We start from the raw sequence: 23,445 nt of genomic DNA on the forward strand, positions 1-23,445 counted from the left end.
ATAAGGTCCTCTTAAAAGTATTATTTTATTTACAGTCTTCTTAGGAGCCTTACTTTATTTATTCGTACGTCAATACGCTAAATAGACGGCTCCCACGTTAACTGTTATTTTGAGTCTTTAAAAATTTAACTTTATTTAAAACAGTTCAAGGTCCAGCACAGAGTGCAATTCAAGTGGTAGAGAGGATAAATCATGTGTCTTTTAAACTTAGCAATACGTACTTTGTTCAAAAGTGGTGTTTTTAGCCTCATGCCACAAGGAATCAAACATTTCTTATTTTCTAAAAAGGCAAAATAAAAGTAAAAAATATGTTTAATAACGTATTTTTACTTTTGTCATATTGCAAACGTTTTTCAAATTTATTAAGAAAAGAGAAAACATATAAAAGTTGTTTCCTTTGTTTTCTCATTGCCAAAACGTTCTCATCACTGTAGCAGGTCACTTTTTGGAAATGACTTGTGTTTTTTTTTTTTAAAGGACGTGTTTATTTTTTTTAAAGGACAAAGTTAAATGTATAAATAATAAAAGAATACGGTTGAGATAAAGAAAAAAAAATCAAAGAATTTAAAAAATGATTAAACACAAAGTAATATGCCAACCATATCAATGTAATATGCAATTGCTTAATTTCAAATCTTCCACATTTGTGTAGAAATTGTCTATTTGCATGAGGCATAGGCTATACGGCGAGCGATAAGGACAACTCTAAATACATAACATGAATAGTATTAATTTGAGTGTCTTCTACATTTGTGTAAAGATTATAAAATAGTATAGTGACAGATATTGGAGGATTCTAAAACTTTAGAGAGTTTGTAATAGATTTAAAGTTCTAAATACTATATAGCAGTAAAGATGTCTATATATTGGCAAGAGTTTACAAACAAGATTATTAGCTATTATTAGCCGAGAATGAGAGTGAGTTTGCACAAATATGTGAAGAAGTTGTACTGAACAAATATGTATTAAAAAGTTTTATTATAACAATTTTAACATACAAACATTCTTTGAAAGACATCTCACTAAATGATAAATCAAAAGAAACAATTAAGTTGTTCAGAACCTTCAGAATCAGTGCCAATGTGCATCAGTAGCCAATGGAGAGCTCCATTCAAGAAAATTCCATTACTTCCATAAGAATCCCCTTAAATGACTCCAACTCGGGTCTTGTATTCTTCTCCAAGAATTGTGTCTAAGACTAAACACGTAGTGTTCGGCATCAATAGTGTTAATTCCCAAAACTACCTTGTAATTGTCGTTGGAGTTGTCAAAACCAAACCCATAATGATACTTAATCCTACAAGAGAGTGAAGGAGTAATGGGTGGTTTTGGCAATTCCTTGGAGGCTCTGGGTTGAACAAGATAACTTTGAATCGACCAACAACATAACAAATCAAACCATTGCAAGAACCAATTACAGATATGTGTCTATTTTGACTCCACAATAAACAATCCAACTCCACTATTGTATTATTATCAACATTAATATCATCGTTGTCGCTATCATTGTTGTGAAGTACTGATTCAAGTAACGATTCATGGTCTATTATTGACTGGGGAGGCAAACTAGGGATGTTGTCAAGTAATGATTCATAGTCTATTGATTGGGGAGGGTAACTAGACCAAAAGATTTTTTGGAAATTCTTGGAGAGAATTGATCGATTGAGATGCAATTTGACAAAATAGGGATAAGAAATTAAAGAGGGAGATGGTTTGGATACGCACCTGAATCGCATAAGAGATTTAACTGTAAGTCTTGAGAGTATCTCCATTTCAATTTCTTCAGGTAATTTATGGTTCAACACCTCCATTGTGTCCCCAATTCTTCGATTCATGTATACCAAAAAGCATAGTGCATACAAACCCTAGAGAGTCTAAACTCGAGAGAGGTGAAAAATTGAAAATTTGGGCCACCTTGTCTTATACCCCTCTTCCCTTTGAAAAATCCAAAAAGTTCTCCATTGAGAGAAATTTTGGTTAATGCCTTAACATTGTTTTGTTCCTTCTCTGGGCTGCAACTGAACCCTTCAAAGTGTAAAGCCTTCTTCTCAAGAGTAGACAGTCAAACTAAGTCTTCTATCCTTGCTCTTCTACAATTCGACTCAGGAATACTTTCTGTCACTTACTTGGGACTGCCTCTTTCTTCATCTACCATTAAGGCTAGAGATTGTCAAACATTGGTGGGAAGAATTACCAAGAGAATTGGCAACTGGACTTCTAGATTTCTCTCATATGCCGGGAGAGCTGTCTTGATCAAATCAGTGCTTTGTTCTATTCATGCTTACTGGTCACAGTCTTTTGTCTTACTTAAGAAAGTCTTTGAAGACATTAACAAGATTCTTAGAAGATTTTACTGGATTGGTGTGGAGCTGAAGAAGAATGGAGCTAAAGTTGCTTGGAATGCAGTATGTAGGCCTAAGATCTTTAGGAGATTAGGCTTTCCTGACCTTGAGCTGTCAAATAGGATTGCCAACCTTAAACACATTTGGAAATTATGCTTGAAAAAAGAAAGTATTTGGGTTGCATGGTCATATGGTTATCTCATCAAAGATAAGTGCCTCTGGTCTGTTAAACCTTCAGCTCTAAGCTCAGGTTTTTAGAGAAGCTTATTAAAGCTTAGGGAAATGGCAAGAGGACTGATTTTGCATAGGATTGGATGTGGGAAAAATACAAAGTTATGGATGGATTATTGGTTGCCTAATGGTCCAATTGTTCAGCAATTGGGGTTGAATGACTTGAAAATTCTTCAACTGGACTCCTCAACCACAGTTGATAGCCTAATTTCTAATGGTTATTGGATGATACCCCTATCTCTTCATTACCCCCACTTCTTTCAGTCATTAAATTTCCTCTCACAACTTTATTCTCTACATTCTTCCTCTGAGCAAGATGACAATATCCTATAGTTACCTAGTCCAACTAAAACACCCTCATTCTCCCACACCTATGCTTACTTTGCTCCATAAGTTGATTTGGTTCAAGAATCATATCCCAAAACATAGTTGCATTGTTTGGTTGGCAGTTAGAGGAAAGCTCTTTACTTTGGACTCAAAACCTATGGTGCACAAACACTATGTTAATAGGTGCTATTTATGCTTTGTTGACAATGAATCCATGGACCATTTGTTCTTCAAATGTAGCTTCAACTCTTTGGTTTAAAGAGTTCTTCAAGAGATTGTAGGCTTTTATATTCTCCCCAACTGCTGGACAGACTTGATTGAATGGTGCTCAACTCATTAGACTTCAGAAAAATTCTTAATTCACAAGTTTCTGCTTTCTGCAGCAATTTACTTTCTGTAGCAGGAGAGGAACTACAGAGCCTTCACGAATTCCTTTAGATCTCCTAACCTCATCATTTCACAGATTAAATCTTCAACTAGATTAAAACTTGCAGCTATCAAGTTGAGAAGTAGTGCTGAGCTCAGAGGTATAACCAATTCACAAGACCTACACAGCCTGTTTGTTCAGTCATGTAGTGATTCAAACTTGCACTCTTGGCTGATAACTTAAGTCTTCACCAATAGTTTATGCTTTGGAGAATGGAAGATACAATGTCTAGCAGTTATGGTTGCGCTGGATACAAGGGTGAACCTAGGAATTGTTTGGGGGGGGGGGGGGGGGGAGCGGGGCGCTGCTATTAGATAAGGGGGAATTAGGGATCGAAAGATTAAAGAGTTGAAAATTTTTAGAGGAATTAGGGATCGAAAGATTAAAGAGTTGAAAATTTTTAGAGGAAATGGGGTTAGACTTTAGAGGGAGAGAATGAGTGAGCTCTCTGATTTGTGCAAGATTAGGAATTTATGAGTTCTCTGTACTTTGGCTTAGTAATTGTTTAGGGCTTGTTTGGCTTGGGCCTATTTGGTTGGGCCTTTGTTTTAAAATTGTGGCTTAGATATTGGGCTTGTTTGGATGGGTTAAAATTAGGGGGCTAATACTACTACTAATTTATTATTATTTTTTTTTAACATTGGACTAAATATACCTATACCAAAAATATATATATATATATATTTTTTTTGGGGGGCCTCAAGCCCACCCAAGCCCCCCTTGGATCCACCACTGGCTGGATAGCTGATATATATGGTGCAATGGTTTCAAAGTTTGGCAGGGGTGTTGTTAAGGCTGTGGCCTTGTTTTGATTTGCATTTTTGTTTTGATTTGTATTTTTGTGTTGTATTGTTATATTTCATTCCCGCTTGGGCCCATGTACATTTTATCTATTAATACAAGTTTACCCTTAACTTAATAAAAAAAAACAAAAAAAAAAAAAAAAAATTTTAACACATGTACGCCTGTATTCAACATTACGCACACGATAAATCTGTATTTAAGTACATTAGTGAATACCCAAATGTAGATGACGAACTAACTGATATAAGACGCTAATCATGAAGTTTGTCATACAGCTGTTGTCGGATATCCACGCTTCTTTACATGCCATGCAACAAGTTGCTAACATGCACGCTTCTTTACATGCAACATATGGCTAACATGCAACGATACACCTGTCAGAAGCTTTTTGTCATCTCAATAGTTCTCATCTTTCTCTTACTAGTTCTGTCTCATAGAAAAGTAGTTTATGTGATCATACTTCTAAAAATTCATACAGTGATTATAGTTTGTGTCATCCTAATCCAAAAATTCGTTATTTGGTTTTGTAAATCGTTTCAAACACTCTTTTCTTTTGCAAGTTTAAAATAAGTCATTTTGGTTTTATACTCCTTTATTTTCATTTGTGACTTATTTGAGAGCCAAGTCTTCCGAAATAATTGATCATCGGTCCATGCTTGATGGGCTTGTGGAGGAGCTCTCTCATGAGCGTTCCCTAATTGAACAATGGCCCTTGATGTGGCACCTCCTTGCTGAAGAAACGTGTTCTAGCACAACAGATTTATGCTGCAGAAAAGTGTTGTCGCGCCCAGCTGATTCAGCTAGTAGACAACTGTCCCAAATGTAGTGGTGCGTTGTTTGCATTTTATGGTATGTGTGTATATATATATTTTGAGAACGTTTTTACTTTTTGCTTTTTACTAGTTGATTAATTCTCGCTCGTTCTAGTCTGACATAATTCTTGGTTGATTGTCAATCTGAAATGGCATTTGGTTTTCAATTATTTGCAGATCAAACCTAGCTAAAAAAGAGGAAATATAAGCTCAAATAGTGACCAAATGCATGGAGGCAAGCTCGATTCAAGAAACAGGGGAGAGCATTTTTTGATTTCTTGCTGGTTGGAGCTGTTATAGGTTGTGTGCAATGGAAATAGAGCCACCACCACCAGCAGCAGCAGTTTTGGGCTTTTATGTGCATGTTTTGCTCATAGAAATTATATAATATAACCGGCCTTTTAATTTATAAATACTGATCTAAGAGAAGGAGATGAAATCGGGATTTGGCTGGACTTTTGTTCTCGTCGATTGGTGCACTTCCAACCGACCCTGGATTACAGGACTCCAGTGTAGTTTGTTAACACGCAATGGCTCTAATATATGTTCCTTCCATTTGGCTCTAATATATTTCATGGCTTTCATATATATCCCTTCTGTTGGGTGTTGGGTGAGTTTTTTTTGTCCATTCATCATGAAAGTAGGTTTTTATATATATGGCTGGGCCATGCACGTATGTCATTCATCATCTCCTGTATCAGTCAATCTACAATTATATGAAAGTACCGAATCAAAAAGAGCAATACACAGTCAACTAATCTGCAACAGTCATATCTTATATCACCATATGATCGTTACAGATTGACTATGTGTATTGTTATTTTTGGTTTAGTACCTTCATATCATTGCAGATTGGTTGTTGCAGGAGATAATCAATGGCATAGGTGCATGGTCCAACCATATATATGGAAATCTATTTTCATGATGAATGGACAAAAAAAACTGACCCAACACCTAATAGAAGGAATATATATTAAAGTCATTACGTCATTTACCGAACTACACTGGTCATTACCTCATTTAACAAACTGCACCGGAGTCCTGTGACCCTAATTATAAGTGTTGAAAATGTACCAACCGAGAGAAAAAGAAAAAGTCCGGCCAAATCGTAATTTCATCTCCTTCTCTTAGATCAGTATTTATGAACCCTCTTCCGCCATGAAACCCGCCCCCAACCAAAAATTTTTTCCTTTCTGTGGGATCTTGTTAGTCATTTTGATTACCGAGAGCTTATTCTTGCTTGTAAAATGTCCGCGGATGCAATAGAAGTAGTTCTAGAGTTTCTTGATTAGGGTGGTGGTTGTTGGTCAATGCGACAATATTTGTAATTGGGTTTTTGAAATTGGTTAACTTGGTTTTTGGGTGCATTAATGTTCTCTCTTTTTCTCGATGAGAAAGGGTAGTAGAATTTCAATTTCATAAGAGTTTATTCAATACACATAATGCAGTAAACATCCAGATGAAATGGAAAAAGACTTATATCAGAAGAAAAAGGGGTTAATAATTACCTATATACAACCATATTACAAACTCCTGCTTTATACACAATTGATTCCTGACCACCAACCAACCTTAATGCTTTTTTTTAAAAAAAAATCACGTTTTAATATTTTCAACTTATTTCACCTTTTAATTAACATATAATCTCATCATTTCAACTATTAATTTCAAAGCCACCAGAAAAAAGAACTCCCATTAATGGTCTAAAAATCTTGTCCCTCTAATTTTTGAGGCAAAGTGAAAGCGATAATTTAGTAATATTACTTTGAATCTACAATATAATTGGTTTTCATCTTTTGAATTCAAAACTTCTTATATATTTTGTCCTAGCTATTGTGTGTGTATATATATATATATTTCATAGTTGGTACTCACACTTAATCCCGACCTCTCTTTGAGAGACAAGGTATTAATACCGCTGTGTCACTAGCCCGTTAATTATATGTATATACATAGAGGCATTATTTGTGTGGTGGTCATTTATGCTGTTAAAGAGACTAGTTGTACTCCTTTGTGCTTATAATTTTCTGTTGCAATTGGTGACCAATTATCTAATAATTTAGATGGGATACTTAGACACTGTTCATCTGAATCTATGATTGCATCATATATAGGCTTGCCATTGTTGCCCTACTTAAGATTAAAACATGATTTGTTGTGGTATATTTAATTACTTATGCTCACTTTGATAAATTATGGTATTCTTGACTCCATGCTATTAAATTACCCCGTCGTTTCTTTTCACTTGTTTTTGTTTAATTGATCATGTGTTGATATGAAATGACAAAAGTAGATGCTGCTGGAAAATATTTGTGTTGCAGGAGTAATTTCAAAATTACTTTTTGTTGTGTTTCTGTCCTCAAAATGTTCCCAATTTTTATCACACTTGGATTTATATGTCTAGTTGTGCTCTGCCACATTTCGTGATTTTTGGATAAATATTTAATTTTCTAAAAATAGTATAGTGGTCGATGTCCGTCTCCTTGTTGATAAGAGAATTTTTTTTAATTTTATTTGAGTAGCCATCGGGAAATTATCTAACATTTTTAGATTTTTAACCCTTAGTATATAGTTTATAAAATCCAAAGCTTCATAATTTTAGCAACCCTTTGATTACCCAAAAGTGCCGAAGTTCGTCACTATGTCAAATTTCAAAGCAAAATAGTCATTCATTGATTAAAAAAAAAAAACTGATTTCATTAACAAAACTTAAGCTACTGGGAGTGTTCAGGTTACTCTCCGAGTCTAATTTCTAAATAATTTTGGTTTGCCAGTTTCTTTTTAAAATGAATTTTATAGGAAGTTTTGAGTAGCTAAGTACTACGCATATTTTATTCAAAGAAGAACCGCTACCCAATTTTTTATTTAGCCTCCTTCTCCTAAGACCTATAATTTATGATTATTATGCTGGAATGTTGTTAACTTGATTCATCAAACGCGTATACTTGCTTTTTATATACTGAAATTATATGGATTAATTCTTTGGATCTTCACATGATTATTATGTGTCTATTGAAGCCATTTGCTTGTCCTTTCAGGTCATATGTATAAGAGTCTCTTAGGATATATGGTTAGTGTTTACCCTACTAGGATTTTTTTGACATAAGCCATAACGTGAGTTGTGCGCAGGGAAATATTTTTAGAAAGTTTTGATTCTTTTAAAAACATATCTTATGTTTTTCTAACTTTTTTTATTTTAGCGATTAATAAATTAATATCATCTTATATATAATAAAGCAAAGTAAAGTTAGAAATGACACCAGGATTTTAACGAGTAAACCCCAGTTGATAAAATATGTCAACTGTTTGCGTGGAAAAAATCGCTTGGACAGTGCAGTCCAAAGTAAACCAATCCAATATGCTTGAAACAAAATATACTGAACTTTGACTCTGACTCACACCCTATCATTCTACCAAACACCAACTGTTGACAATCCTCTGTCTTTGCGACTCCTCGTCCAACAACAACTTGATCTCAGACTTATGCTTGATATTTGTAGAAGAGTAGCAGGTAGATCAGACAACACTGCATAATTGCTCCAACCCTTTCAAAGTGTGATCGTTTTTACTTTATTCTTCAATCGTATGAATTCGATGTAGAAGTAGATCTGCTTTTGTCTGATTGATGTAGATGCAACTGTATGATAACAATCAGGATTCGAATAACCCAACTCTAAACTCACTAAGTGTTTATGTGTATATGTTCTAAAAAGACAAACAAAAAATTCTCTAAGAATTTCTGAGACAAAAATATTCTTAAGGCTTTTTAAGAATAACAAACTGATAATGCAAAAGCCTTGAATAAACCAATGTATATGACAAGGTTTATATAGAGTATAGAATGACCTAATCCCTCTGAAAATAAGGAAAATTTCGTACATAGGATTTGGTACAATTCTAGACCAACTGGGAAACAAATCAAGATAAGGAAACTGAAAGTTCTATTCTGATCAGGACACCTTGAACCGGTTCAGAGGGGTTGAACCGGTTCAAGTTTGGCAGCAAGTAAATTTGAGGCTTGCTTGAGTTCTTGAACCGGTTCAAGGTGGCCAGAACTTGATACTGGTTATTTTCAGCCGAAAAACATTCTACGGGCAGTTCTGAAAAATATAGAAAGTGTAGAATGTGTCCTAACCTGTTTAGAATCATTCCTAATGTGTTGTTCTTACCTTTTTCTTCAAAAGATCTTCAATCATGGTAAGTTTGAATAACTTTTCAGTTCTGTAGTTGCTGTCGAACTTGACAACTTGCAGACTAAGTAACTTGAATTACAACTCGACTTGGACTTGTTTTATTGACGACAATTGCCAAAAATAAAATAATATCTCACAAAACATTTACAAAGAACGAGGGTTATCTTGAATCCACAAGGAAAAAGAGAATTCGAAGAGAAATCTGATAATATATTGATAAATAAATGAATGATCTACTCTGTAGTATATGTACTTATAAATAAGAAATCGATCCTAATAACAGGGGGCCATTTGTATTGATGATATATAAACATGTCCGGATCCGATGTGGGATAAACGACGCTTGTTACAACTACTAATATGGGACAGAGGTAGTAGATACAGTATTATTGTTACAAGGGGTCATATGTCCAACATCGGATCCGGATGGAAAAGTGATTAGGTATAAATGGGTGGGTATGCAGCACTACCCAACAGCTTGAGTTTTTGGGTAAATGGGCAAGCGCCCACCCGTTACAATTATACACTATATAAATGAAAGTTGCTCAAAACACTAAACACCTACTACCACCACCATTGCCACTATTGTCATCACCAAAACCATGATGAACAAGGCGCTACTGTCATTACAAAACCACCAGTGATGACTTTGATGAACAACGCAAGACCCAAGAGCTAGAACCACATATAATTCACATTTATAAATATAGATCACTTATAATAGAATTAGGAATTGATGTAAATTAGAATTTTTCTTAATTATGCCTATTATTATTTTTTATAATACTTAGTTTTAGGGTTATTTTCGGGTTTTAGGGGTCGGTAATAATTTTGCCCAAGCTTCTATGTAACTAAAGCAAAACAGGATCACCAAATTTGCCACTAGGGTTATATAATGCATTCACATGCTACTTTCAATGGAGTATCATCTAATAATAACACCACATAAAGCAGTTATCACAACTCACTAGCAAGTTAAAGTGTAACAGAAGATGATTTATCAACAACTCTTCACCCAACACATTCAACACTTGTCAAGGAAAATGTGAGATATATATTTTGGGAAGATTGTAAAAATTATATATTCTGTAATTGGCAACTTTCGATGTCAAAATAAGTCCTGGTCGAGTTGTAAATTCAAGTTACTATATCGGAATCAACAGCGACTGCGGAATTAGAAGGTTGTTTAAATTTACCATAAATTGAGATCATTCGAAAAAGCCTTTTAGAACCTGGAATACAAGTCTGGCATACTTGAACCGGTTCAGCACTATTGAACTGGTTCAAGGCTTTAAGTTTGCTCGGAATTAAATACTGCCATTCTTGAACTGGTTCAGCACCCTTGAACCAGTTCAACACCCTTGAACTGGTTCAAGAAGTCCTGTTCAGGTGTTGATTTCAGTTTCCTTTTTTAGATTTTTTTCCTAGTTGGTTTAGAAGTGTTTTAAATCCTATGTACGGAATTTTTTATATTTTCAGAGGAATTAGGACATTCTAAACTCTATATAAATCATGATAGTCGCCTAGGTTTATTCACGGCTTTTGCATACAAAATTCAGATCTATTAGAGAGCCATCTTTGAGAGATATTTTTTATTCAAAAAATCAATCTAATTTTTCTGATTTTATTTTTGAGAGCATACATATAAACACAAGAGTGATTTAATAGTGTTGTTCTCTATCTCATCGGAATTGAAGCATAATTGAAGATTCATAAATTCTGAAAAAGCAGAGTTCAATCGTTCTTCATCAAATTCAGATCTAGAATAAAAGGGGTGAAGCGATCACACTTTGAAGGAATCAGAGCATTTGTGGAGTGTTATTTGATCTACCTATAACTCTTCTATAGAGATTAAAAGTAAGCCTGAGGTCGAGAGTTATTGGATGGGGGAGTCGTAAAGTCAGGGATTGTTAGCAATTGGTTTTTGGTAGAATGATAGGGTGTGAGACTGAGTCAAATTTCAGTATACTTTGCTTCAAATATAGTGGATCGTTTATCTCAGGATTACAAAGTCCAACGAGGTTTTTCCTGTTATAATTGGTCTATTCTACCAATTAGGGTTTAGTCGATAAAATTCTGGTGTCATCTCTTAAACTCTATTTACTTTACTTGCACTTTATTTTTGCTTTATAGTTTGATTTTAGTTTTATTTCAGTAAAATTAAAATAAGTAAAAATTGGATAAAAAGGTAATTAAGTTAAATCTATTCACTATCCTCTAGGTTATTAATCCATATTATATTCCATAAATACTTCGCTGCGCACACTCAACAAGTGGTATCAGAGCCATCCTTTTTACATTGAGTTGTTCCTTATGGAATTTTTTTATATATATAAAAAAAAAATCTCTATTTTTGTTTTCAAATTTTGATATGGATAGTGTTCTTAAGGAAGGTAGATCTATTCAACGTACTCATTTGTTTGATGATGATAACTATACTTTTTGGAAACCTAACATGACAGCTTTTCTTATGACTCAAGGTAAATATGTTTGGGCTGCAATTGAAAAAGGTTATAAAAAACCTACAGTCACAAAAGATGGTGTTACCATTGATAAGGAAGAGTCTGAATAGACTCAAGCTGAGAATAATGCTCTAGAAGGAAACACCAAAGCTTTGTTTTCTTTATTCAAATATGTTGTCCAATCTGAATTAGCTCGAATTGCTCATTATAAAATTGCAAAGGAAAGGCATGGGATATACTTTAACTTACCCATAAAGTACAAATGAAGTCAAATCTTCAAAGATTGAGATGTTTGTCTTTCAATTTGAAAATCTTAAGATGGAAGAAGATGAAACATTTTCTGAGTTTTACATGAAACTCAACCATATTGTGTCTGGCCTTCGAAACCTAGGAAAGAAATTGACAGATAAGAAGATTAACAAGAAAGTTCTTAGGTCTTTGCCTGAAAGGTTCAGAATCAAAGTTGAAACACTGCAAGCAACTCAAAACATCACTACCATGCAAGTTGATGAGGTTGTAGGTCATATTAAGAACTATGAGATGAAGTACTATATATGGAAATTCCCAAAAACCTAAAGATTTAGCCTTAAAAGCTTCAAAGTCTGACTCTTCCAAGTCTGAGGTTAGATATGATAGTGAGTCTAATGAAGAAATTGCTCTTATCACTAAGAAGTTCAGAAATTTGATCAAGTCTGAAAAGATGAATGCATTTAAGAAAGGGAGAGAGTCAAGGTATAGAGAGTTTTCATCTAGGGAAAGTGAGAGACAAGATAAAAGGAGAGAAGATAAGTCTAAAGGAACTGAGATTAAATGTTGGACATGTGGCGGAATAGGTAATACATCAACAATTTATCCAAGTCTTAAAAATAGCTTTGTTACTAGGAAAAATTCTAAAGATAAAAAAGAAGGGTAAAGTAATGAAAGTTTCAGTTTCTAAGGATAATGATACTTCTTTTTCTGATTATGATTCTTCTTGTGATAATGATAATGATAATCCTCTTGCTTTTGTTGCTTTTGTGAACAATGATGCTTCTAAAAGATTTTCTTTGTCTGACACAGATGACTCGGATTTTGAGGATATAGCAAAACCTAATGATGAAGATTGTTACAAGGAAGCAACAAAGGAGAATTATGATAAAGCCTTCAATGAATTATATGTTACATATGTTCAAACGAAGAACGACTTCAATAAGTAAGGTAGAGAATTGAAAGAAGTTGAGAAGCAAAGAGATGCTCTGAAAAAGGAAAGTGAACAAAAAAAGGAAGGAGATTGAAGATCTTCTGGAAAGGTAAGATTCCTAGAAGGTGAGGTAAGTCAAGTTAATTCTGCAAAAGAATCTCCTGTTTCTAAATTAGAATTTCTTGAAATTGAATTAAAAAAGTCACAACAGAAATTGATTGGATTTACTTCTGGGCAGATTAAACTTAATGAGATGATTAATGTTGGTAAGAATGTGAATGACAAAACTGGCTTAGGTTTTAATGAGGCTTCATGTAATAAAGAGGGTAAAACTGTTTTTGTGAAACCCAATAACTTGAATGTGCCTAAAAATAAATATAAGGTTGTTGATTCATCACATGCTAATATATCTTATGTGCCTACTATTTTGCATTGCACTTATTGTGGTAGGAATTAATGGACATAACCAATACTAATTATTGCTTTATGAAGAGAAAAGAATCTTTTTTCTGAATTTCATGCTTTTGGTTCTTATGCTAAGAGTAGGGCTCATGCTAGAAAGCAAAATTTTGTGAATCAACCCAAAAATTCTCATGCTAAAAATTACTAAAACAAGAAAAAAGTTGAAATTGAAAAATCTTTTCAAAAGTTGAATGTAAAGACTGTGGATCAAAAAGGAAGACTTGGTTAATTATGTACCTGTTGATGCTATGAGACTTGTTTCTATCACGTCTATGGGTACAAACCCCTCTAACTAATTCCTACAAAGGTTCCATAGTCATGGACTATACTTTGATGAATATCTTGTTTCCATTGGACCATATCTTGTAGTTTAGGATTTAGGTTGTTTTTCTTTTATGAGAAAATGATGATCATATTTTTCTTGTCAATGCATGTGTAATAATTATTTCTCTTGAATTAATTATTTTTGAATACAAATTGGAGACACATGATTATTTGATGAAAATGTTCTTCATATGTAATCTATATGTTGAAAGACAATTTGCTTTGTTTATTTCTTTTTAAAGATGAGTCCCTTGAATTCATATTTTTCATGTGCACTAGTCCAAATCTGAAAAATTTAATTGAAAATCATTGTGAAGTTGACTAGGTCATATTGCTCATAAAAATTATAAAGATTATTATTTTTTTGTAATAATAAAAAAAAGAGCATGTGTTTGAGGAAAATAAAAAAAAATGATAAAATTTCAGTATGAAAAGAAAAGATAAATCAAAAGAATGCTAAAAATCTTTACTAAGGAAAATGCTATCTATTGAAATTAGTTCGAAAGCTCTTACTAGACTTTGAAGAAGAGCCGATTAAGTTAAAAAAAAAAAAAAAGAGGAGGGAATAGGGAATTGTTGTCTACTCTTTAGAGTAAAAGCTGCCTTGCTTAGAAAGGTTTGCTTAAAACAATCTTATCTTGATGCTTTCGATCAATATGGTTTAGACAGTTGACCAATGTGATTTGATTGAAAATTTAACGATATTGGATTGTGCACACACACATGTGAACTCGTTAGGCAAATTTCTAAATTTTCATAAAAATTGCAAGTTGAATTTCATGTTGTGATTGCATACTTGAGAATTGACTTGATTGAATAATTTGTGGTGTCTAAAAATTTCATGTTTCTAAATTCTCTTAAATTCTTCAAAAAAATTTGGATCTCATGTATGCTTAAAATTCATGGAAATTGTTATATCATAATTTTTGTTCAAATGTCAGAAAAATAAAAAATTAAAAAATTAAAAAAATTTGAAAAATGAAAAAAAAAATGCCAAAAAGATTTTCCTTTTAGTTTTTATCAGGAATTTTTTTTTTTAATTTTATTGAATGGAGATATCATGTGTGTGACTTTGAGCTTGATTGGTGGATGGAACATGTGTTATCTTGGATACTTGTATTTGGTTCCATTCTATTGTTGAGGCTGAAATTTGCGCAGTCCAATACGATACCGTTTTCCTGCAAGGAAGAGAGGAGAAGATCGATGAACCTTGACGGCACCGGTATGGTGCCTGCCAAGAGCTCTCTGACGATCAAATTAGTTACAGAGGTCTAAAAAGAGGGCAGGGATCAATAATAGTTTTTACATCGTACTTTCTTTAATGGCTTGGTGCCCTATTTATCGCTGTCGATTGAAATCAAAATCGTTCCGCCGATGTCGATGGTTGATCTTATCTTCCGCTTGTGTGAAATCATAGGAGATTTGTTGCTAGATTTGTCGAGAATATGATTTAATCCTTTTGACCTCCTCCAGTTATAATAGAATTATTCTTACCTGTTGAACCACGTCAGATTTCATTATCCTTGATAATGAAATCTAATCAATCTTATCGAGAGTAGGGTAGGTTTATATTTTTCCCTATCTTGCACGTCTAGCTTTGGGAATGTAATAAATAATATATATATTTTTTTTCTTTTCCTACCCCTGTGAACAGTACCCGCGGGTACTATTCACGTGAATAGTAACTCAGAAAATTTTTTATTTATTTATTTATTTATTTTTTGTACCCGAGGGAACAGTATCCTCGGGGTACCGTTCATGAATAGTAATTTTTTTTTTTTTTTGGGCATCCGAGGGAACAATACTCTTCCTTTGATAAGGGAATAAATTGTATGAGTTTCACTCCTTTAATAAGGGAATTGAACTTTTCGAGTTTTACTCAACTCGTCCTTTTAGTAAGGAAATTGAACTTTACGAGTTTTACTCAGCTCACCTCTTTAATAAAGGATTTTTGTTTACTATCCCATATTGTAAAGGGCAACAGTTGAAGCCTTCAAACTAGCTAGCCTTCATCCCGGGGATGATATTTCATAGGGCCTTGCGAAAAACCCCAAAGAACATAGGCAATTTAGGGCAAAAGCCCAAGGGTACATACAAATGGGTTCAGAAAAAGCGACCAGGATACAAAGAATAACCATGGTCATCGTAGAGAACCGATCATGTGATAAGATTAAAGGACACAAAACAATAGTTCAACTAATCCAGAGGCCTCCCAAATGATAGAAGGAGGAAGAAGCAATCACCCCTCTCAGAACCTCACTAGCCAAACTCTATCAAGAGAATAAAAACAAGTTTGTGGCCCCGCAACCGATCAGACAGTCGATCGAGCAACAAGATCGATCCAAGCACTGTGCCTTTCATTGCAACTTCGGTCATCAAACGAACAAATGCAGGAACCTCGGGAGACAAGTCAAGACGATGATAGCCAATGGGGAATGGGCAAAATATGTGTTGATGAGAGGGCAACCTAACCCCACTTAACTTATGAGGCCCAATAATCAAGCAAGGATGAATGACAGAGCAAATCCCTAAGAGGTTCAACCCGTTCGAATCATCGCCATCCACGAGCGTCCCAAAGAGGATGAAGAAACTAAGGAGTTACTCTGAACAAGCTTAAGACAGGCTCAGAAGCTTAGAAGAATAAACCGTGTTAATGCTGTGAAGAGAGTAGAAACATAGGCTCAGATCAGATTTGGGGAAATAAACCTCCAGAGGATGCGCCCCCCATGAGGTAGGTTTATTTTTTACACCACCCCCACCCCCCCTAAAAAAAAAAAATATAGTGGGTTATACAAGGCATTCTATCATGTTTATACAATTTCACCACTTAGTCCGATTAATATGCATTTTATTTGTTAACAAACAATTGTTTCTTGCCCAAATAAGAAATTTGCCAACATATATTTCATGATTATGTTAGAGGGCTAAGTCTTGGCGCAATGGTAAGGATGCTTAATCGTGACCTGGAAGTTATAGGTTCCAAACAATCAAACAGTCTTTCCACATGTAGAGGTAACAATGTATACATCTAACCCTTCCCAAACTCCACAATGGTGAGACCCTCGTGATTATGTCAATTCTTCATAACCCATTACCTTCAATAAGGTTTTCTTCTCCCCTCTCCCTCCCTTTTCTAATGGGGGGAAGCAACCTGGCACTTAAAACTCTTAGCATCAAGGGATGATGATGATGTAGCACTATAGTCACACTGATGCTTTTTTTAAGTGAAATTAAAATTCAATGTTTTTATTAAATTTATATTTATTTATTTTATCAGCATACAATGGACGAATGCTGTGATAGTTATGTATCGGTGTATAATTTAGTCTTTAGAGTTGAGACAGGAAAAGGCCTTTATATTTGATGGTAGCAGTGACTGCAATCTAATGAACAAAAACAATGCATTTCTTCAGATGTTTTGCTGAAAGCTCATTTACCATGGAAAAATATGACACGCCAGTTGACTATAGAGTTTGAGATTTAGTTCAGAAGTGCAGCTCAGAAGCAACTGACATCTGTTGATTCATTGCAATGGGAGATGCTACATTAGCATGGTAGGCAACTTAAGCGCTAATTTGCTTTAGATTTTGCAAATGAGGGGTAGGTTCTGTATTCTTAAAACTAGATTTGACTGCATTATCCAACTTAAGGGCGGGCTTAACCATGGACAAGATGCCAAATTTCACGGTCCCTTACTATCTATCAAAGAGCAGATTTCTATGTCAGCAACTGAGACAGCAGTGCCCAAGATCATGCTTCAAACTGAAACTTAATGGATGCTAGGAAAGAGAACATTGGTCATAATGAGTGGAATTGACAGCTGATTGGGGAGCACATTGGTCTAGGAAGAAGAGTTACACGAGGGTGAATTGGAGATCCTATATTTAGAATTGGAAGCAAACCTCAAAAGGGTGACTTATAAAGTCTTGTGGTCTCTAAATTGATTTCAGTCAGATGCTTTACCTCAGATCCTTATGAAGACGAAACGGATAAAATTGTTGAATAAATTCCAGTGACTATACTTCGTATAAGTTTCCTATTGTAAGCAAGTCATGGAAGAATGATTTAAAAGGGTCACTAGATTGTTCCACTGCATAAATCGTAAAATGATATTAGTGTTACTTTGCACAGGTTCACATTAAATAAACTATGAAGAGAAATTGTACAGGAATAGTTCCCTATTCTATCAAACAAGTGGAAAAGATGAGTTCAAATGGATTAACTAAAATGTTTTTCACACTCATTTACTAATTCCAAGATCACCCGATGTGGAACATAACACATGTACATGTCCATGACAATAAGGTGAAGTACTACTAATAGCATTTTGCCTCAATTCTGCAATTAGAAATGATGAAAAGAAATTCGATCAGTGGTACCAATGCCATGAGGTGCAATCCTCATGGTTTTTGTAGTAAGAAAGGAAATATAACTACTGATTAGATTGTGGTGGTAACATCTAAAATCAAACTGTATTGTCGTGCATGTCTGGAGGCCAATTAACATGATCATGAAAAATAACTATGCGCAGATTACTATGAAATCCCACAGTAACTGCTTAAGGAATTGTTATAAAATGATAGATTGAAGCAGAACTGAATTAAATTAGCAATCTTCCAGCAACATACTGGAGTTTAGTTTATCTATATGCTTTAAATTAAAGATTAGGAGGAAGATCTTACAGAGTCAGAGTTGCACAAAAACCAATAAATTATTCAGCTAAATGTGTGAATGATTAATTAAAGGCCGTGATAAACTTTCAATGTTGGGAAATACACTGTGATCACACCCTAGAATATCAGGAAATCTTTTAAAGGCCGTGATAAACTTATTATCTGACTGAAATAAATTCTTCAAAATTTTGAAACATGGGATGATTTGGTTCTCCAAGCTTCGTGTCAATACAGTTGGGGAAAAGGATAATACCTTCACGAGCTCAGTGCTGGAAATGCCAGTGGAGTAGAAGAACTCGAATTTGGGCAAGAGGGTCTTCTTGGGATCCGATAAGAGAAGTTTTGGGCGTCTTGTGATGATAGCTGATATCTGGGTTTTGCTGAAATCATGGTTCTTGAAGAAGCTAAGAATGGAATCTGGTTTGTCTAGGGTTTTGAAATTGACGTGTTCAGAAGCTGAAATTACAGTTTCTGGACTCAACCCACATGAATTGATGAGGTAATTTACTGTAAATGAGTGTTGATTTGTGGAAGAAGTTGAGATGGATTTAAGAGATGAAGAAGATAGCTGATGGGTTTGAAGGGCATACAATTTATGGATTGTTGAATCTAAAAAACGAACTACCAGTTTACTGTATGTATAAATCATAGGAGATTAAAGGTGATAAACACTGCTAAGAGGAACTCGCCTGATCGTTAAACCCCCATAGCCAATCTCCTTCTCTAGAGTCGTCGTCACTTTGGCTGAAGCTCAACGTTGTTCTCTGCTTCACTCTCTTTACAGCATTGCCTTAAGGTTTTTTTCTTTTTTCTTTTTTATTTGTTTCATATATTTTGGGTTCTTTTTCTAGAAGGGCACTTTCATGAAAGATTTAAGGATCAACGTACATATTAGCACAAAAATTGATTTCCTATGATCCTTTTTTTTTGTTTAATATATTTAGGGTTCCTGTTTTTAGAAGGGGTATATTTAAGGATCCACGTACATATTAACATAAAACTGAAAGAAAAAAAAAACCTGATTTCTGTGAGATTATGTCCTTCTGTTAGTTTTTTTTTTTTTATTTCAAAATTCTCATCTGTTTCTCTCTCCTTTTTTTTTCTTTTTTTTTTTCTTTTTTTTTATTTTTAAAAAAAAATTAATGAAATTTGCAAGAAGCTGATCCTTGTGGCTTTTGATCCTCAGAGCTGTTTCTCTTTTTTTTTTTTTTTTTTTTCTTTTTTTCTTTTTTTTTTTTGTTCCTTTTTTTTATTGTTATTTAAATATTAATTTTTTATTCTGGAGAAAATGGATGATGACGATGTGTGGAACAAAAAAACAAAAAAACAAAAGAAGAAAAAGAAAAGGATCATACTTCTTTCAAATATTCTTGTCAATCGAGTGATGAAGCATGAGAGAAACAAGATGGTGGAGAGAGAGGGCTGAAGATGATGCCGCAAAGAGAGAGATTCCTTGGAAAAAATAAATAAATAAATTTTACTTTACCCGATCTCATTCGGATAGGATCTGATTTATTTTATTTTCCTGATCTCTTTAATAAAAGAAAAAATGATGTGTTTTCTTTTCATTGGACCACATAAACGGTGATGATAGTATAGATTATCATCAGTGAGGACCTAAAAATTGTCCTATTACGATTACTCTGTTCAGTAATTTAATAATCTTATAAATTATATTTATTTTCAAGTTTTAAGGTTGATGACTATGCTTACTGTCTAGATATATATATATTTTTTTCCTTTTAAAATTAGGATCCAGACACTTTTTTGTTATATAATTTATTCTATATAAACCATTAATTGAAATCATCTAAAATTATATGATTAATTCTAAAAAATCCCAAAAAATTTTTAGTAGATACTCTTTGAGGCCAACATATTTGAATAATCCGAGTACCAGATTTCAAGATGGACGATACTTACGCCCTCACCAATAAGTATGGAGACTATTGTGACTATTGATGTGGAGCAATAGTAAATGAACATGTCTTATTTAATTACCAGATCATGAATGATAATTAACTCATGACTATTTCTGATTTGGTAAGTGAGTATGTATCACATCGTATGTAATTAAAGAGGATATGTTCATATACTATTGGTCCACATCAGTTAGCAAAATGAAATACATCATCACTTGTGAGAACCTAAGAATTGTCATTTCAAGAATTGACATTTGAGTTCTTCTAACTCAACGAGTCTATAAAATTTATAAACCAAAAGAATGTCAGATTTCACAAATTAAATGCTTAACCATAACTTTGTAAATACATAAAACCACAAAACCTTATAATCTAATGACCTATTATTATAGGAGTAATGCACATAAAAGGACCATTTCATGCAAAAAGTTATGAACTCTTCATTTTTAATTATTGGATGAAACAATTTTGTTGAGATGCGTGGAAAGTCAAATCAATTATTTAACACAACTAAGTTAAAGAATGGAGACCTTAAGACTCTTCCCATGAAAGTGTCCTCTTAGGTACATTACTCTTATCATAATATATTATGTCAACGTTTTATCTTTGCTTGGTCTTATATGTTGAAAAAGACATATTTAATGGCAATGATAATGAAGTCATCTTGTAATTTTTCAAATGTTAAAAAGTTATTGAGAACAATATTTATAAGTTTTCTGACTATATAGGACAAGATTAAAGTTTGCCCCTGCTCTGCCACTGTCTTAGTATCTCATATCCTTTGAAAGCTTCGGTATTTGAGTATGAAGATGTAAGAAAATTCACTCTCTATATTAGAATGGATTTTCTCACACTCCAAAACCTCCCCTAGTCCTTCCTTCTCTAGCTTCTATTTATAGAAACTTACACTGGCCCTAATTTCTTAGATTCTGGCCTTAGGTTGTAGGTTGATTGGCCTTTTTCCTTTATGGGGTGGTTCGTTTACACCAAACAGGCCATAACAAAAGCATGTTTTCATTATTTTTTACTAAATACAATAAGGGCCTGAACTATGGACCTCTTGGATGATGAGCAGCCTAGTTGGTTGGGTCTGTTGGGCTGCAGCTGGCCTGGTTCAGACCCATTTTCATCTCCTAACTTTTTATTTGCCCCTTTAAGTTTGTTATAATAATTAAAATGAGATTAAAGTGTAATGACGGTAACGAAGGCTGTGATTGGACATGACAATCTGAGGGGATGTGTACGGGCGAGCCATGATTGCTTTTGGCTTCTAACCTCCCCACATGAAGGCCTCAAGCTCTTATAAATTGAAGGTGGCTTTGTCCATTTCCCTCTCTTGTCACTGTCAAGTACATCTTTTGCAATCTCCGTACTCCAATCCTCAAGCTTCCCTCCGGCAAGAGTCTGTGTTTTCCGGCGATCTTCCTTGTTTTCATGCTTTCTTCATCTTTAAGGTTAGTTTTTTTCTTTTTGCAACTCTTCTCTTTTTCTTTCAACCTTTCTCCCATTACCATGGGCATTAACATCGAAGCCCTTTGCCGCTGTAACATTCTTGACGGTGTCACCACCCGTCTTTATTCGAACGATGAAGGTGCCAGCACCGGGAGGGGCCTTGAAGATGATGAAATCTTGTTTACCCCCTCCTAACTCTGTGTGATTAGGTTTCCCCTTCATCTTCTATTCCACTCGATCCTCAATGTCCTAGGGTTGGCCACACTTCAGCTTAATCCTAACTTCTATAGGATCATATCTGCCATGATGCTCTTAAATTTGGAACAGGGTCTTCAACTAGACGTGTTCGACTTTTCTTTTACTACAAAGTGATTAGGATCAATAAAACTGGCATTCAGTATCAATTCCATCCAATCACCGATTGGAAGATCTGCATTGACAATTCTGTTCAGACAAGAATTGGAAGAAAAATCCTATTATCATTGGGGAAATTGGAAGTCACGTCAGACCCCTCTGCCTATCATACCTAGGGAGTTTGGGATGAGTGCCTTTCCAACCTTCACTCCATACAAAAAACATACCTATGAGTGCACATGTGAAGAGTGTCTTCCACAATTTTGTGGTTTCCTTTCCCATGACTTGGGATTTCCATCCAACTTCTTTGATTTCAAGATTTGCAGAGCAAGGCTTAGGATTCTACAGTTGTCCGTTTGGAATAACATTCCTAAAGCCTCCATTCTCTTAACAGAAGAAGCTTTAAGGAGAATCACAGTTGCAGCAAGCCTTATTCTACCAATGGAAGATACCTCAATCCTCACTTTTGATCGGCAAGGCATGGAGGAATGAAAAGCTTGCCCTTGTCAATCCCCCCCTCCCCCACCACCCAGACTGCTTCTTCTCAAACTACCTCCACTTTGCCCAGGAGATGCAAGAAAATACACTCTCTATATTAGGAAGGATTTTCTCACACTCCAAAACCTCCCCTAGACCTTCCTTCTCTAGCTTCTATTTATAGAAGCTTGCACTTGCCATAATTTTTTACATTCTGCCCCTAGGTTGTAGGTTGTAGGTTGATAGGCCTTCTGCCTTTATGGGGTGGTCCGTTTGCACCGAACAGGCCCTAACAAAGGCCTGTTTTCATTATTTTTGACTAAATACAATTCGGGTCTGAACTATGGACTTCTTGGATGATGAGCAGCTAGCCCAGTCGGTCGGGTATGTTAGGCTGCACCTGCCCGGCCCAGGCCCGTTTGCATCTCCCAACTCTTTCGAGTCTGTCCAAGAGTATTGTGGGAACTCTTTGTCACGTTTCTTTGAATTCCCCAGTTCGGCGGATCCATCTCAATCAGCTTGAATTCAACCGACCAATATATTTACTCTTTAATGAGCAGCCAACTTAAATTCAGCCGACCAGTATATTTGCTCTTAATGAGCCTTTGCTTAATGACAAAAATAATCTGGATAGAGATAATTTGTACCTAAGAGAGAGCGTGCCAGAACCTTTTATTTAATCTGATATAAAAACACCAATATTTCAATCTTAAACTTCTTAAAATTTTATTTTTTTAATTTATTTTGCACCAAAGGGTTGGGGCAATTGAAGAGGGAATATAAGAGTAACAGAACAATAATAATAAATAAAAGAGCTTAAATTATAAACAAATGTGATTTGTTATGTGATTACTCAGTAGGCTACACGGTAACTTTGAAAGTAAAATAGGCTCTGAAAGATGTCCAAGAACTTAAATTAGTGTCTAAAATATATTTTCTTGAAACTAATTCAAGACAATGAACACTGAAGTCTTACTTGGCTAGTAGGACATATAATTGCGTG

At 34.6% G+C, this 23,445-nt stretch overlaps 1 protein-coding gene across 1 annotated transcript; it reads right to left on the bottom strand.

Moving 5' to 3' along the window:
* Positions 1–18,283: 18,283 nt before the first annotated feature.
* Positions 18,284–21,833, bottom strand: LOC132273501 (uncharacterized). Its single transcript, XM_059774461.1, has 2 exons — positions 21,671–21,833; positions 18,284–18,846 (listed from the first exon to the last, which is right to left on the bottom strand). Exons 1-2 carry the CDS (start codon positions 21,831–21,833, stop codon positions 18,284–18,286), a joined length of 726 nt encoding a protein of 241 aa, XP_059630444.1.
* Positions 21,834–23,445: the final 1,612 nt, after the last annotated feature.

This window comes from Cornus florida, unplaced genomic scaffold, assembly GCF_030987335.1.
Source record: "Cornus florida cultivar Cherokee Brave unplaced genomic scaffold, ASM3098733v1 CherokeeBrave_3.0.0_Hap2_Chr01, whole genome shotgun sequence".
Classification (NCBI taxonomy): Eukaryota; Viridiplantae; Streptophyta; class Magnoliopsida; order Cornales; family Cornaceae; genus Cornus; species Cornus florida.